The sequence below is a fragment of the Cyprinodon tularosa genome, unplaced genomic scaffold (genome assembly GCF_016077235.1).
Source record: "Cyprinodon tularosa strain WSP-4 unplaced genomic scaffold, ASM1607723v1 ctg495, whole genome shotgun sequence".
Classification (NCBI taxonomy): domain Eukaryota; kingdom Metazoa; phylum Chordata; class Actinopteri; order Cyprinodontiformes; family Cyprinodontidae; genus Cyprinodon; species Cyprinodon tularosa.
Window position 1 is genome coordinate 940,228 of NW_024039224.1, and position 16,044 is coordinate 956,271.

General features: G+C 37.9%; 1 protein-coding gene across 1 annotated transcript in view; it reads right to left on the reverse strand.

The window, feature by feature from the left end:
• Positions 1-16,044, reverse strand: part of LOC119794843 (potassium channel subfamily T member 2) — a 51,775-nt gene that overhangs the window by 24,754 nt on the left and 10,977 nt on the right. Inside the window, exons 2-10 of the mRNA XM_038302552.1 lie at positions 7,891-7,970; positions 6,465-6,567; positions 6,160-6,222; positions 5,311-5,359; positions 3,069-3,128; positions 2,351-2,425; positions 2,086-2,169; positions 1,593-1,687; positions 769-949 (exon numbers count right to left, since the gene is read on the reverse strand). Of these exons, the coding sequence (XP_038158480.1) occupies positions 769-949; positions 1,593-1,687; positions 2,086-2,169; positions 2,351-2,425; positions 3,069-3,128; positions 5,311-5,359; positions 6,160-6,222; positions 6,465-6,567; positions 7,891-7,970 (790 nt within the window). The remainder of the gene's footprint in view (positions 1-768; positions 950-1,592; positions 1,688-2,085; positions 2,170-2,350; positions 2,426-3,068; positions 3,129-5,310; positions 5,360-6,159; positions 6,223-6,464; positions 6,568-7,890; positions 7,971-16,044) is intronic.

Here is a 16,044-nt window from a genome sequence, read left to right on the forward strand (position 1 = left end):
TGAAATACTCAGACCAGCCCTTCTGGCACCAACAATCATGCCACGTTCAAAGTCACTCAAATCACCTTTCTTCCCTATACTGATGCTCGGTTTGAACTGCAGGAGATTGTCTTGACCATGTCTACATGCCTAAATGCACTAAGTTGTCGCTATGTGATTGGCTGCTTAGAAATTAAGTGTTAACGAGCAGTTGGACAGGTGTACCTAATAAAGTGGCCGGTGAGTGTATATGAACTTTGACTAGACCATTCGGACACAGGTCCTGAGTGCCCCTTTCTTCAGTATTTTGCATACTTTGGCAGACGTTATATCTGTACCATCATCTATTTAGGTCAATCTAAAGTCCCAACATGATACCTCCATCACCATATTTCATAGTTGAGATGGTGTTTTCATAATAATATGTTTCTCTTAAAAAAAAAAAAAAAGGCTTTTACATGTCGGCCAAAAAGTTAAATGCTTTTTTATATGAACAGAGCAACTTCCCAGAAATATTTTCATTGTTTTTTTCGTTTCAATTTTCAACTGAATTTCTGATAGCTGTCCTTCATAAATGATTTTACTTGACACTTCTTCATAAAACATTCTCTAAAAGATTCTCCTAATTGAGCTGTGGATCTCTGCAGCTCCTCCAGAGTTAATATGAACATGTCAGATGCTTCTCTGATATAAACTCCCAATAAAATAAGTAATGCTTTTAACGTGACAAAAACACAAAAAAACAAATTCATTTGCAAAGCCTTGTAAATCTGATCACGGTTTTGTTACCTGTATGGGAAGCACAATAAGTGCCACAAAGATCATAATGACCACCAGAAGCTGTGAAGGCCATATCTGTGGGGTGACATCTCCAAACCCCACAGTGGAGAAAGTGACCACGCAGAAGTAGAGGGAGTCAAACAGGGTCAAGTTGTTTCCAGCACGCTCCAGGTGCTGGATGCCGCAGATGCTGATGGAGGTTCGAGGTATAGAAAAAAAAAGAGAGGGAAAGAAAAGCAAAGTGAGCATCAAAGGCACTTCACAGGCTGTGAGAGGAAGAGGCGCTCATGGGAGCCATTATTCATGTGGAAATGTTTTTCACACCTGTGCAAATATCTGTGACTTTTTATGTGCAAAGACGGGGGTGGCTGGATGCCTGAACGCCTTTGTTGGGGATTTCTACATAAAGATATTCTGCCACTGTTATCATAATCTTCAGCCGATATGAGTCGGCGGGAAAATGTCAAACTTGAAGTGGCCACAGCTTAACTCAAGCTGTGCGTAACGGATCTCCTTGATTTGCTCTTGCATTTTGCCCTCTGTGTGATGTAAGCTGACTCTTCCTGCACTTTGCTGAAGCAATCACTTGCTGTCATTTAAGAGCACCATCTCTCTCTGACAGTAACCAATTACCTCCCTTCTTTCTGCCTTCCTCTCTCAGCTTTAGTAACTGCAATTTCCAATCCCTCTACAAGTTGTCTTTCTCACCCTATTTCTGCTTCATCCCATCCTTTTCTCATCTTCAACACGAGACTTCTTCTTCCAACCCCATTTAAGATCATGCTTTTTCTTTACCTGCTGCCACTCCCTCCTTGTTTAGTTGCAGTACTTACCATGTAAACATGAGACAGACCAGTGTGCTGATAAGTATGACAACTTGGTTGAACATGGCTGAGTGTGTCCGCTGGATCGCCCTGTGGAGGTCATTCTGCAGGAATAAATATTGCAAAAATAAAGACCCAGATAGCAGAAGGTGATAGAGTGGGTGGAAATTAATATTGAATTATTTTAAAATTAAAAATCCAAACATCAGAATAGGCAGCAAGAAAGAAAATCAATTTGGGTTTTTAGAGAGAGAGAGAGGGAGAAGAAGCCAACAGGAAATGAATGCCAACAAGAAAAGTGAGAATGAGATAAGAAAGTAAGGATATAAATTTACAACTGTATGTCAAATTTTGACCATATCTGGGGTTGGGAAAAAAAGAAGCTATAAATGCATATTTCAGCAACAAATTCTTGTTTTACAGATTCCTGAGGTCTTATGTTTTATAGTCACTGGAAGAAGACAGTTCAAATAGACAAGCACCACTTCGATGATTAACTTACTATCATGTTCTCCAACGCATGTTTGGCCAGCCAGCAATTGAGAAATACTGGGATGAAAAGATTTCTCAAGGAGGGCAAAATCACCTGTTGAAGAAAAAAAAAATTGTAAATTCTTGAGATCTTACCGCGACAAGAGATTACATGATGACGAGTTAATGATGGCATCCCTGAATGTAACGCCTCAGCAGCTTAGGGTCAAAACAAATGGCTCTCCTTACAGTTTCCTGTGTTATTAGTGCTTCTTAAGCTTCTATATTCCACTCACAGTGATCATGAAGGGAACGGTGCTGATCATCTCCAAAATGAATGGGACACGTAGGACTTGTTCCCAAACGTTGCCCTGGAAACAGACGCCACACACAGAGGTCAGGAAAAAGGATAACTGCTTAGAGGGGAAGCTTCAGCGCTATAGAATACATCAGGAAGTATAAAGGTTATACAACTCCCTAGTGTAGGTTGAAGAGTCAAAGCAAGCTTGCTCAGTTTGCTCTAAACCTCGCTGCTCAATTAAGATGTCAACCGTTGCTGTTTTTATGTGTCTGCTGCCTGCCTGCATGCTGACCTGAATCTGACTAGTGTAGGTGGACAGTCACTGGCTGAGTCCACAGGAATCAGTCAGCTTTAAATGCTAAGGCCTCCATCCTCCAGAGGAATCTGGGGAGTTAGCCCTTCATAGGCTTACAGTGCCAAGTACATCAAAAGCAGAGCAACCCATGGATGGACCCCTCCCAACAGCCTCCACATAGTGGGTGGGGGGCTTCCCTTAAAGCTGCACTGGTATATAACACAACAGTGTCAATAAGCTTTAAGGCAACTCATGCTGCAGAGGGAAGCATGAGGGGACAAAAAGGGAATTGCAAAGTGCCAAAAAAAAAAATCCTAATCTAGTCCATCCAAATCTGCAGCTTTCCCTGCCTGAACATCACAGCCACAAACATCACAAAAGGCTTCAGAGTGGCCATTGAGGGCCACGAGTGGCTCACCTTGTAGCTGAGATACACGAGCAACATAGTTTCTGAAAAGCTGATGAAAGCCACAAGCACCTGCAAAAAGAGAGGGAGAGGCAGCAAGTAAGAGACGATTGTGCAGACTCAGTGGCAGAGCAGACGGATAGAGAAAGAGAGAAGACAAGATAGTCAGAGAGAGAGAGAGAAAGAGGATCAGGGAGAAATTAGGAGGCGCAGAGATGAAGAGCGTAGGAGGAATCAGTGGGAGGGCTGATGGTTTTGCTTCAGAGGGAATAGGTTTAAATGAACCAACAGACATTTTTGGGTCTGATCATTTATTTATATTTACATGTATGTGTGTGCGGCCACACTGCAAGTGTAAACACATTTTAACTACAGTGTCAAATCCCTAAGATGACGTGACATACCGTAAATTATTCTGCACATAAATGCAAAAAAATAAATAAATAAATAATACGTGCACGCAGATTTAAATGAGCCAGCCCAATCCTGAAAAACACCTGATTGGTGAAGCAAATGACATTGCTTATGTTTAGCTTTAGGTACCCCGACACGATCCTCCATCTAAACAAACACGATCAGCATGTCTTGCCGTCACAATGAGTCTCAAGAGTTTTCTCAGAGAAAAATAATACAGCGCACTGAATGGGTAAAATAAGCGGCTTTAGAGACGCAGTTTCGACCCAAAAAATTCTCAGCTAATTAGGCCAGAATTTTAATTGAGTTTTCCTTGTTAATCGTGGTAAATTAAGGTACTGAAGACCATTTAAGGTAAAATGGTGGATGCAATGAAAGAGCGATTTAAGTCTCACTGGTGATTTTCAACGATATAGTCAGAAAGATTAAACTGAAGGGAAAAAAACAATTTGTTTGTTTGGTACGACTCAAATGAAGTGGATAAACAGCCACAGCAAAAGTAATCATGAGATGTATAAAAACCTTAATGAATTTCCAAGTAATTTCTTATCATTTCTTCATTACTACAAATATAATTTTTTTATTACATTTTGACCCTTTTTGAATTTTTGGAAGTAGAAGAGACGTTTCCAATCAAAGCGGCATGGGAAGAGGACTTGGGCTTTCTGTTTCCAGATGACTTGTGGGATAGAATTCTTTACCGTGTACATGGTTCGTCACTGTGTGCCAGACATGGACTAATTCAGTGTAGGGTCCTGCATCGCACTCACTGGACTAAGGCCAGGCTTTCTAAAATATACCCAAACGTTAGCCCGGAGTGCGATCGTTGCCATCAAACACCTGCCTCACTGATCCATATGTTTTGGTCATGCCCATCACTAAGCAATATTGGACAAACATTTTGCAGCCTTGTCTGAAGTAGCTCATATGTCCATCCAGCCTGATCCCTTAACTGCATTGTTTGGTGTACTTTCTGAGACGGTTTCTTTGTCAAGACTTAAGGCTGATCTGGTTTCATTTCTCACTCTGTTGGCGAGGCGTAGAATATTGCTGTGCTGGAAATCAGCTTTACCTCCCTCATTTGAAATCTGGATTAAAGATGCTTTACACTTTAGTAAACTCGATAAGATTAAATTTACCCTATGAGGTTCCACAACTAAATTTTTAAAGATTTGGCAACCGTTTTTTGATTTTATTCAGACATTGCCGTCCCGTATGGTGCCCAACTAAGTTTTGCTTTTGCCTGACCTTTCTATTTACATTATCATATTATTTATCAAATTATTTATTCTGTCATTAATACCCATTGATGCACTTTTTTCTTAAATCCTTCCCCCCCCTTTTTTTAAATTTTTTCTCTCACTATTAATCTTATTCCTCTGGATTTTATTTGGGAAGGCTTATCCATGTGTACTGTACGACTTATGTTCGGTTCTGTTATAGAAAAAAAGTCTACTTATCTTGTTCATATATTTTTGCACATTTTGTATTTTGACGTTAAAACCTAATAAAAAGAATAAAAAAAAAGAAAAAAAAAAAAAGAAAAGACGTTTCCAATTACATGGCTCAGTTTAATCACATGGAAACTCAATGATGTCGCTATTGAGATATTATGAAACTTGATGAGTTTCTTTAACTTTTTCATTGGATTTGGCAGATTTATAAATTCAATTACGGCAATTTGGAAACCAGACCTGCGAATTGTGCAATGAACCCACCGAAAGGTAACGGTTTTAATATTGTGGCTGACTAACGTGTTTATGATATGGAAGTATGTGTAGGAGAAGAGAGAGTAGCTGGAAAATTGTTCAACACTACAATGTGCTAATCTATATCTGACCTGCAGTGCCCAGAGCGGTAGAGGTCTGTCAACCCAGATGATGAGTTTCCTGCAGAGAGGAAAGAGGTAAAAAGATGATTAAATGCTGAAGATACATCAAACAAAGGACAACTTTTTGATAGAAAAGATTCAAAAGAAAAATACAAGCACCTCTCTTTTTCCTAACTCTACCACACTTAACTGTGCCCACGAACACAACCCAGTAGCTGCGTTAATTATGGTGTTTACAGTGGAAACACAGAGGGCTCATATTGTGGGAACAAAGTAATTTTTGCACAGTCAAATTTGTATTCTTATTATGACAGAAAGGGGGTTTCTTTTTTTTTCCTCGAAGGCACCCTGGAGATTATTGTTGCTGTTTTCCATGGATGCGATGCCATGAGTCTGCTGCCTGCAAAAGGAGGCAGCTCCTTATTCATGTAAATTCAGAGCTTAGGCTGTGTCATTAGTCGTCGATTAGATCAATAGGTCCCTTGAACAGGAGACATGACACACCCTCAGGTCCCTGCCTGCTTTCTGGTACTTCTCTGTCTCTGTTCTAGTATATTACATACTTTATCTCCACTAGATCGCTGTTGATTATGCTGCACAGGCACTACGTACCTATTATGTTGACAGGTATTCAATACAGCTAGATTGTGATAAATGAATGAACTCCGGCGCTGCTTAATATCAATACAGCAGATTGCAACAGTTAAGTGAAGCTGCATTGATGGCGTTATACGACATTTCCGTCCGGTGTGCTGCGGGTCATTGATGTCGGTCCTCCTGGATGTGTGCTTTCATTGTCATTGTCTTCAGGCAGAGGCCATCACTCCTCATTAGAGATGCAGCAGTTTGTATGCTTACCAGTCAAACTCACTCCAGGGACGGGATGATGTGTTCTGTTTGGTGCAGCTAACTCCGTTACCACTGCAGGGGGTAAAACAACCAAGAAAAAAAGAAAAACAATCAAACTAAAAACTGGATCAGCCAAAAACTTGAAGCGGATATTCCTTCATGTTTCTTTTTTTCTCCAGTTAAAACATCACCAAAAATCCTTTCAGCGCACTGTCATCTCATTTATTGACCCTTGCTCTGCTGACTGTTATCAGGCCCTTAAAAGTCACAGTTTTTCCCCTCATTAATCCCAATGTTATCGCCATTTCTCTCACCAGTCCTGTCTGTCCTCTTGCGGGTTGTCAAGCAGGACTCTGACGATGTAGAGGAGGCAGCTCAGCACTTTTAGAGCAAAATTAAACATTCGCACTCGAAGACCTGCAGTGCAATCAAAATGAAACAACCAATAAGCATTTAAAATGATTACAAAACAAATAAACACATGGACTAGGCAATTAAACTGAACACAAAACAAACCAAATGTAGGTTATTATTTACAATACTTCTACAAATATTGGCACTCTTGGTAAATAGGTGGAAAAGCCTTAAAAATTTATTTCAGACAGCATATTAACACTTTAATATGTTTAGATGAAATTATGCAAATTAGGAATAATTTGGGGTTATTTACTTTAGCAACACATCAAACTACTGTTATTTCATGAAAGTCATTGAATTCATCTAAGTAAATGTTTGGAAGGCAGGTCAGGATAAATTAACTTTCTCTCCTAGCGGAGATTTGTTTAGATTTGAACTGAAATTACGAGCTGTGGTTGGATGTAGCTTTGATTGAGGGTTTTCTGGAACTGAAACTCCAAGTGGGTTCGTTTTAATTTTTAGGGTAAATTTTTTTTTTTTTTTAAAGGTCTTCACATCTGCTGTTAAATATGGTGGAGGATCTGTGATTTCTCCCACAAGCTTTGAGGAAGAGGCTCCTACCAGGAAAAAATGTTGTTTTCCAGAAGATTAGGGATCCAAACAAAATGTATGGATGTTTATCTCAGTCCTTGAACCTAAATCTTATAGAAAACTTTTGAGATTAGCTGCGAGCAAACGAGAAGATGCAGAACTCTAAAATATCTACAGGATGGCAGATAAATATCTGTGCATTTGTCCTTTTCACCTGCTTTCATATTTGGGGTCACCGCGGCAAGTCTTTAGAATTTGCCCTTAGAATTGCCAACATTACTTTACTTAATGCATTTCCTGACCAATGGGGACTCCTATGGTATAAATACTTTAACTCTTTGTTATGGCAGGAGATGGTCCAATTGGTAAAAGGAGGAAGTAAAATGTACTATACAAAGAATATATGCTTAAAAACAAGAAGTTATGCTTTTCTTTTTTAGAAATATGCAGCTGCACGAAAAGATTAATCTAGTTTAAAGCTTTTAACTTTTACCAGGGGTACCAATTGTGGACTCCTAATCTAACAATAAAAAGGTAAAAAGAATCTGAATGAAACATGTTTAATCTTAACAACTACACAGACAGATAAGTTGGTTTCAAAGAGAGGACAACTTGAGGAAACAGATGACGAAATACAGAGCAAGAGTTACAGAGCCTGGCACACTCAAATGAAATGAAAGATTTTTAACCAAAAGATGGAGTGAATTCGGAAGAAAACACAAGCAGCAAACAGACAAATTTGCATTTAGTTTCCAGGCGGCTGAAGATGAACTCCGAGACTTGAGGACTTACTGGATCTTTGGTTTTTGATGAAGAAGAGCTTGAGGCGCTCCTTGAAAGTGTTTTCGTTCACATAGAACTCTACCTGCACCCTAAGAGAAGTATGGAGAGATGGGCAGTCAGTAAGACAGAGCTGAGCATAACGAGGAGAGGAGAAGATAAGGAAATGCTTCAGGTTGCTGATGGATGGAAACACCTCTTTTATTGTAAGAAAAAACAGGAGCAGGAGAAGGGGGGGGCTGGGAGGTAAACAGTAAAAGAACAAAGGTGAGGAAAAGAAAGCGTACACTTGAACAAATTGGAGATGGAAAAGGAGATAATGATTATTTGAACAGAAAAGTATGAAACTATGACAATGCAGCTGGCTACATTAAAGACTAATGGCTTTGGGAGGAAATGGCGTTCCTGTTCGTCCGCCTGCCCATCGGCCCAGACAGCCGCAGTCGGTCTCGTTATCTCCACTGATTAAATATAGAGCAACAAATTACTTCCCTCTGATGTTTCTGCTGAACATGGGAGGCCATAATTACTGCTCTTTCTGCCTCCCCAGTCCAGCAGCCTCCCGTTGGGAGAGCCACACTCACGCACACATATGTGTGTACAAACACCTAAACACAATCCTGCTACCTGGGTATTAGTAATATCAGACCAATTATATATCCAGCTGCTGTGGATTTCCATTTGCTTCGAATGGCATATGAACAGCTCTAACATGTGCCTCCATGAGTGGAGACACATTATCATAAAGGCTGTAGGTGACTGCATTTCCTGTCTGACCACCTCAGGGGGGAAATTCTCCCCAGCTCTGCTTTGACTCAGTGAAAAGAACAGTGGATGACTCAGGGTGGACATTAAATAAGTCTGGTCTGACACGCTGGTGGTATCCTTATACAACATAGGCAGATAAAAGAGGAGCAGAACAACTGGCGTCTGTTCTCCTGAATGCAGGAAGAGCTGGCAGCGTCAGTAGGGGGTCCTCTCAGTGTTCCAGAGAGAGACGCTTTATCAGCGGTCCACATGGTCTAACACTCACTGAACAGAAGCAAACAGTAACACACCTCTTAGGGAAGATTTGGGAGAGGGGTAACTTTTCTTTGTTTCTATGGGAACAAAGAATTATTTATTTAATTATCTAGTTAGAATTATAATTTTTTTTGTCCGTTTCCCTCAGTCTCACAGGAGCAGATGTGTGCAAACATGTTCCCTTGAAAATTTGTGTTCAGTCATTGGACTTGATGGCCCCGCTGCAACTTGTCGACGGCTCCTTCTCTCCGAGCAGATTGGGGACAGCAATGCCTTTTGCACACATGACAAGAAAATTAAAAGAAAACACAAATCTGCTTAGCCTAATACTAAAAGGAGTTCAATTCAAGGTTTCACTTAAGATAAGAAAAACAAATAACAGCAATGAACATATTTCAGTCAGATTTTGACATTCATTACAAATCTGGACTATAATTTAAGCTGAACTAAACTTAGAGCAATTAAAAATCTTCTTTTCCTTGCTTAAGCTTTTAAATGACTAAATACGCTTTAAAATGCAAGGTTAACCTCTTTAGCAACATACAGTCTATTAAGTATTCCAGTGTAATACCTTAGCCTCCCACAGGTGCAGGTCAGTTACTGTGCTATATTTAATCTAAAACGCTTTGCTGTGGCAGGTTCTTGTTTATTGTTCTCATTTAAAAAAAACGGCATATGTTTTTATGATTTCTTTCACCATAATATGTTTTTTTTACAGCAACATCCATCAGAAATGGCACTTTTTCATCTCATGCTGACAGACTTTTCCCATCATATCTAATATCCATTTTATTTTCTACAGATTCATTATTTCCCCAGGATATTTTATGTGACTTTGTGTATTGGAACTTTATGAATTTAAGTTATGGCGGCATAGGAAAATAATTTGAGCAGGGAAATTGTTGTCACCGGGTGTTTTTGAGCGAGGATTGAAAGCAAAGATGACACACATTGTCTTGTTAAAGTATAAAAACCCTTCCCAATTGTATCATTTTATAACTACCATCCTCAATGTATTTACTTGGATTGTATGTGCCACCAACAAATGATGCATAATTTCTGAAATGGAAAAGAAATATAAAGCTTTGTAAAGCTTTGCACTTTACTAGAAATACAAAACTACAGACGTATTTTTTTGCCAATTTTGTTTTGTCTTACCACCATTTTGTTGTAGGTCTGGAATTTGGTTAGGCCATTCTAACTCATGAATACTCTTTGATCTTCTTTTAGCTTTTATTCAATGTCCTGTTTAAAGCTGAACCTACAGTTTCCTATTATAATTACTCTATGTTATGGAGTAGACAAACATCTTGCTGCCTGGACCATCAACTACCTCACTGAGAGGAAGGTGTTCTCCAACCTTCAATCCATCATGCACAACACCTCTCACCCCCTGCACCAGACTGTAGAGGAGCTGAGCAGACTATTAAATCCTGTTTGTAAAAAGAAGCGCTACTGTAGGTTATTCATCCCTGCTGCCATCAGACTTTACAATGCGGCACTATAACTGCAATAAATTATTAATGTCCAATTACTGTTTAATACCCTGTGCAATAACCTGTGCAATAATCCTGTTAAAGAAGAGGCTTCAGCTGTTATATGATTATGTGTGTATATATATATATATATATATATATATATATATATATATATATATATATATATATATATATATAAAGAGAGAGAGAGAAACAGAGAGAGAGAGAGAGATGTATATATTATGTTACTTCTGTGCATCTAACCCAACTCTAAACAGCTACTCTGTACCTGCTTTGAAGAAACATAGCACGATGTTGTTACCTCCATAATTTACTGAAATATGGCTTTAACTCCAGTATCAGATTTTATGGTGCACACGACTAGTTGTCCTGTTGAGAGTTTCTCCCACCTGGGCTGCTGTTCTCTTAGGATCCACCAGAGCTACCATGTGTATCATGCTGTATGTAAATGAGATCAAGGGGTCTGGAGACTGTTCAACACATTCCAAAGCATGGTTAAGTGCTACATTGTCTTTCATTAAGGAAACAACATGGTGAAAACATGAGCATTTTTAAAAAGCTCATCACAGTGGGGTCTTTGACCACTACCAACCCTATAAAAACCTACAGATAACTCCAAAACATAGAAAAACTCATAATTATGCTATTCTTTGACAGCAGAACTCAATTGTCTAGAAATCATGTATTATACTAGACAAATAAGCTAACGCTCACTTAACCCAAGGATGCCTAGTCCTTTGCATATCGGTGTATGAAGGTGTACAAGTTACTATTCTCCTGCTTATTACTATTACTAGTAACTTCTTTTCTGGTTAAGTGCATCAATAGGTTAAGAATTTCACTGCATTACAGGGAAAAAAAACTCTATTGTCATATTCTGACTCTCATTTTATTAACCATCAAATTTACAAAAAAAAGTATCTTAATATCTGAAACAATAACTAGATTAGACCTATTTTAACAAATAATGCTTTTTTTTACTGCAGGAAGCAAGATGACAATGCATCATTTTGTAGAATGGATTTAAGCCAATTTATATTATGGATAAGTAAAGATGAAAGACTGGAAAAATGGAGAAAAAAAATCTAAGCAGATGCAGCTAGATGGACAGACGGACTGAAGGAGACATGCGGAGGAGGATCTTAGAGGGAGAGAGATTGCCTTGTTCTCCTGCCTTTTCCACCCATGCCTTCACTCTATAATGACACAGCAGTTGGCCAGCTAATGACACAGTAAAACATACTACAACAGTCTCAATCTATGCATGGACACAGCAGCACTGAGGTGACTCTACATTAAATTGAAAATAATCAATTGTGTGAATATAAAAAGAAATAAAGCAACAGTGAGAAAAAAATCTTTCTTGTTAAGATTTATTCTGTTTATCTGTTAAATACGATAATCTAAATTCAGAAGTGGAACCATGTCTGTCTGCTTATAGGTAAAGCTATTAGGCTGTGAAAAAAAGTCTTCATAACAGATTGGGAGTGGGAGACAAAGAAAAAATCTTAAATATACGCTTATTTCCAGTCTTTATCTTGGCATGGCGAATTAGGCGGCTCTGATCTGTGAATATCACCAGTTATTGTTTCCTAACAAGAAACATGTCGTTTCTGTTTTGCCGCCCCTGTGAAATCCATCTTTTGGTGCTGAGAGCTGCAGGCTAGAGTATATAGTAATTTTTCCAGGACCTTACAAACAAAAATGAACTGGGATGCAAAGATCATCAAAGACATGCTTAACACATGATACTTTCAGTGTGTTTTGATTAATTTATGCAGTGGATTCCCAAGTTTTCTAATAATAGCTCTTTGAAGCAAAACAGCCATCTGTCCTTCCTTCCTTCCATCCATCCAGTCCAAGGCCAGATGGGATATGTAGATCCACCAATGAGATCCATGCTAAGAAGTGGAGACTTTACTCCAAACTCCCCCAGGAGGACAGATCTTCAAATCCTAGTTTCGAAACTTGATTTAAATATTTTTAAGGACTTTCATTCAAGATTCAAGTAATTTTATCTTGTTTAGCATACAGGTGAATTAATCTGTTTCATTGGGCCTTTTAACCTAATTTTATTTTGACTTCATATTATTGGCATCTTATCAGTTTGTTTCCACTCTGCTCTCTCCCATAGTGTCTTGTTTCAAGTTCACTGTTTCTACCTGCCTTAGGACAGTGGATTGCTAATTCTGGCATATTTACATAGATGCTTTAAGCTGACATAGAATAGAATAGAAAATCCCTTTATTGTAACACAATGGGGAAATTCTAGTGTTTACAGCTGCGAAAAGATTATAGTAAAAATTGTCACACAAATGCGGACCTTAGACAAATGTATAAGAATGACATAGTGAAGAGTTAAAAGATAAACAATAAAATACTGTACATGTTGATAAATGTGCATTTTCCTAATTCAAACAAATAAATACAAATAGATAAATAGATGTAGAAATTTGTCAACTTCATTAAAATATTAGAGGCCCCACTCTGCCTACCTATGGCTTCATCCTGCTATTGCCTGTGAAAAAATAATTTCACTATAAAGCTGACCCAATGCCACAGAAAGGATCACACCACTGCTTACACTTTGCTGTCTTTTGAAAATGTTATATTGCAACTAACAGCTGTATTATTTTTTTCTTGTTATAAACTTATCAGGTGCTGAAACATCTGAATTTATCCCCTGTGAGACTAAATGATTATTTTATCATATTATATTCTTATATATTTTCAACAAACAAGGCAATTTGTGTCTCTGCAACAGCCTTAGAAGAGCAAGCATTTAAGATTTCGGCTTTTTGCAGCAGGTCATCTGCTCTTGTTTTAAAAATCACCGATGTTTGCAAAGCATTCTCGGATGTTGGGGATAATGATGTATGCCCTCGACCTTTCCTCACTCTCTTTCTGCAGCTTCCTGGTAGAAGAGTGTGAGAGCGCAGCAGTAACAAGGTTTTATTAGCACACATGGGAACACAGATTTTCAAAACATTGCTTTGATATGTTAAGGTTTTGAAATAATCCTACATTATAAATCATTCTGTTCTCTCTTTGTTGAACTGTGTGTATGTACCATTTTTAATAATTAAGTTGAAGATCAATTGTATCCGCTCCCTTCCTCTGAATGTTATTCTTCCAGTATTTCTCTTCTCATTAGCACATCATGTTTGCTCCTATAAAAGCTAACAATTGGCAATCTGGATGACTTCATGAACATCTATCATTTCGGACACTGATAAAACAAGCTGGTAGAATTTACCCGGGAAAAAATTATTAAGCTATTTCCATATATTTTATTCAGACAATTTAATTCCTTTCCCTAGAGGAAGCAAAACATTTAGTTTTCTTAAATAAAAAAAACTTAATTAAAAATAAAATAGCACTCAGCTAATTTTACAACGTGTATGAATGAACAATGAATGTGCTCGTCCATGTTTCTTTCACACTACTTTATAAGTAAATTCTTCAAATTTACTTTTAAAACTAATTTGCATGACTTAAATAAAAATGGATTAACACCAATAACATTTTTTAAGTTCTAGGAGAGACTGGGACCAATAAGGATTCAGATTCAACTGAGCTATGTAGTTTCCAGTCACACTGACTCTTCAAAGCAATGTACACCCCAGTCACCAAACCACAGTTCTTCAAGTAGATTAAGGTTCAGGTTGTTGCCATGAGGAATATTGACTTGTGGCAGCTGGAGTCAAACCAACAACTTTTGGATTTTAAAACAACTTCTCTTCCCATGGAGCCACATTTGCCTTTGCAGGGCACAAGGGCGACAAAACTATTAGTTTAAGTAATGGAAGACATTACAAAATATTTTGTTTCTGGATGATAAATGTCTTCATAAAGTAGAATTTTACGATGAATGTAACCCTAAAATTACAGATCATCAGCTTTAAATTGGTGCCATTTGTATCCTGAAAAAAGGAAGTGCTAAGAAATCAAAATGCTTCCGTAATTACAGTAGTTCTCTCTCCCCAAGGGGATTAAAAGTTAATGCTCAAATTTACATAACCATAAATAAAATATCTGTTTCCAGTATTTCTGTGTCACAAATCCTTTTGGAACCTCATCAAAGGAAAGTGTTTCCTTTTAATGCACTTCTTTGCTGAGTCCTAATTACAACTGACTTCAGATGTTAATTAAAAAGGATTTCTGTCTTCAGTTTTAAGAACAGCTTAAGTAGCTCATAAGCTAAATATGAGTATAACTATGTATCTGCATTAAAGAAGATACCTTCGTAATTTGCAATGGCATATTTGTCACTATAGGTTATGTGACCTCTTGAAACAGTCTCACACAGCTGGAAACATATATTGTTATTCACATATTAAATTACTAGTATTCCTTAAAAAAAAGTGTTAAATGTAAAAAGCAATGAAATGGATAAAACACTTATAATGATGTCTCTGAAATAAATCCCTCTGTGGAACAGTGTTGATCACAATAAAACAGACCATAAACAGGCCAGATGAGTTCGATTACACTAAACGAGTCAAATGAATTACATGACCTGGCTCTAACATTCTGAAGAGAGACAAGGTGCACTGTGGCTCCACCGTGCAAAGGGCAGGAGAACAGCTTGTCCCTGACCCAGATACACAACCATCAGCCACATAAAAGAGCATATGTGAAAAAAAAAAAGAAGACTGTGTACATATCCCTGTATGAGAAAAATCAATTTTTAAGGCACATTTTTTTCTTTTATGGCTTACAATGGAGGGATTCTTGCTAACACAGGAGTCAAATGAAATGAAGAGCGTTTTTTATGGTCCTCTCTGCTGTCACCAAATCGATTTTAACACTCCAGTGCAGCGAGCACTTTCATACAAGCATAATTATGACTTAGGCGTTTAAATAGTCTTTTCCTCTGTTCATTTACCAACGGAGAACAGAGAAAAAAAATTATAATTATGAGCGATAGCATGCAACGGTGGTCCAATATTTCTTTAATCTTTACTAGTTAGTGTACCCCGGAGGCCATTGTTGTTTACATAAAAATGTACATTTGATGCTACAGTACTTTAAAAATCATTAAAAACATACAGAGGCCTTTTAACTGAGCCACCTGATAAATCACCTTTAAAAGAAATGCGGTTTAAGTGTTAAAGAGTAAGAAACAAACAGAAAAGACACCTATAAGCTCGACATTATTAGTATCATATATTATTTCTGGTCATGAAATAACACATGGTTTGGCTAATAAACTGTCTTACTGACATCCTATCTTTCAAACCCTGGAGACCATATTAGTTTCCCTTGTGTGCAGGCATTAAATATTTGATTAGATCAACTGGAGATAAGAGTGATTTTTTTTCTTTACTTCTTGCTTAAAAAAAAATCTCTTTTAGAAAAATACTCTATGCGAAATGAATGAAACATGATAGGAACAGTCTCTGTCTTTTTCTGAACTGCTTTCGATTTGACACACCATTCCTTTGGTGTATGCAGCTAGTATTCATTAAGATGAGAAATGAAAGCAGAGGACAAGTGTGGTTTTGATTCTTCCCCACATTTTGGAACAGCAGCTCCCTGCCTTAAGTTAGATAATTTATTTCCAAAAACAGTCAAGTAAGGCTGGTAAGCCCCACGGCTCTGTAGAATGAAGACACGTCATTGTTAGTTGTGATAAGCTTGG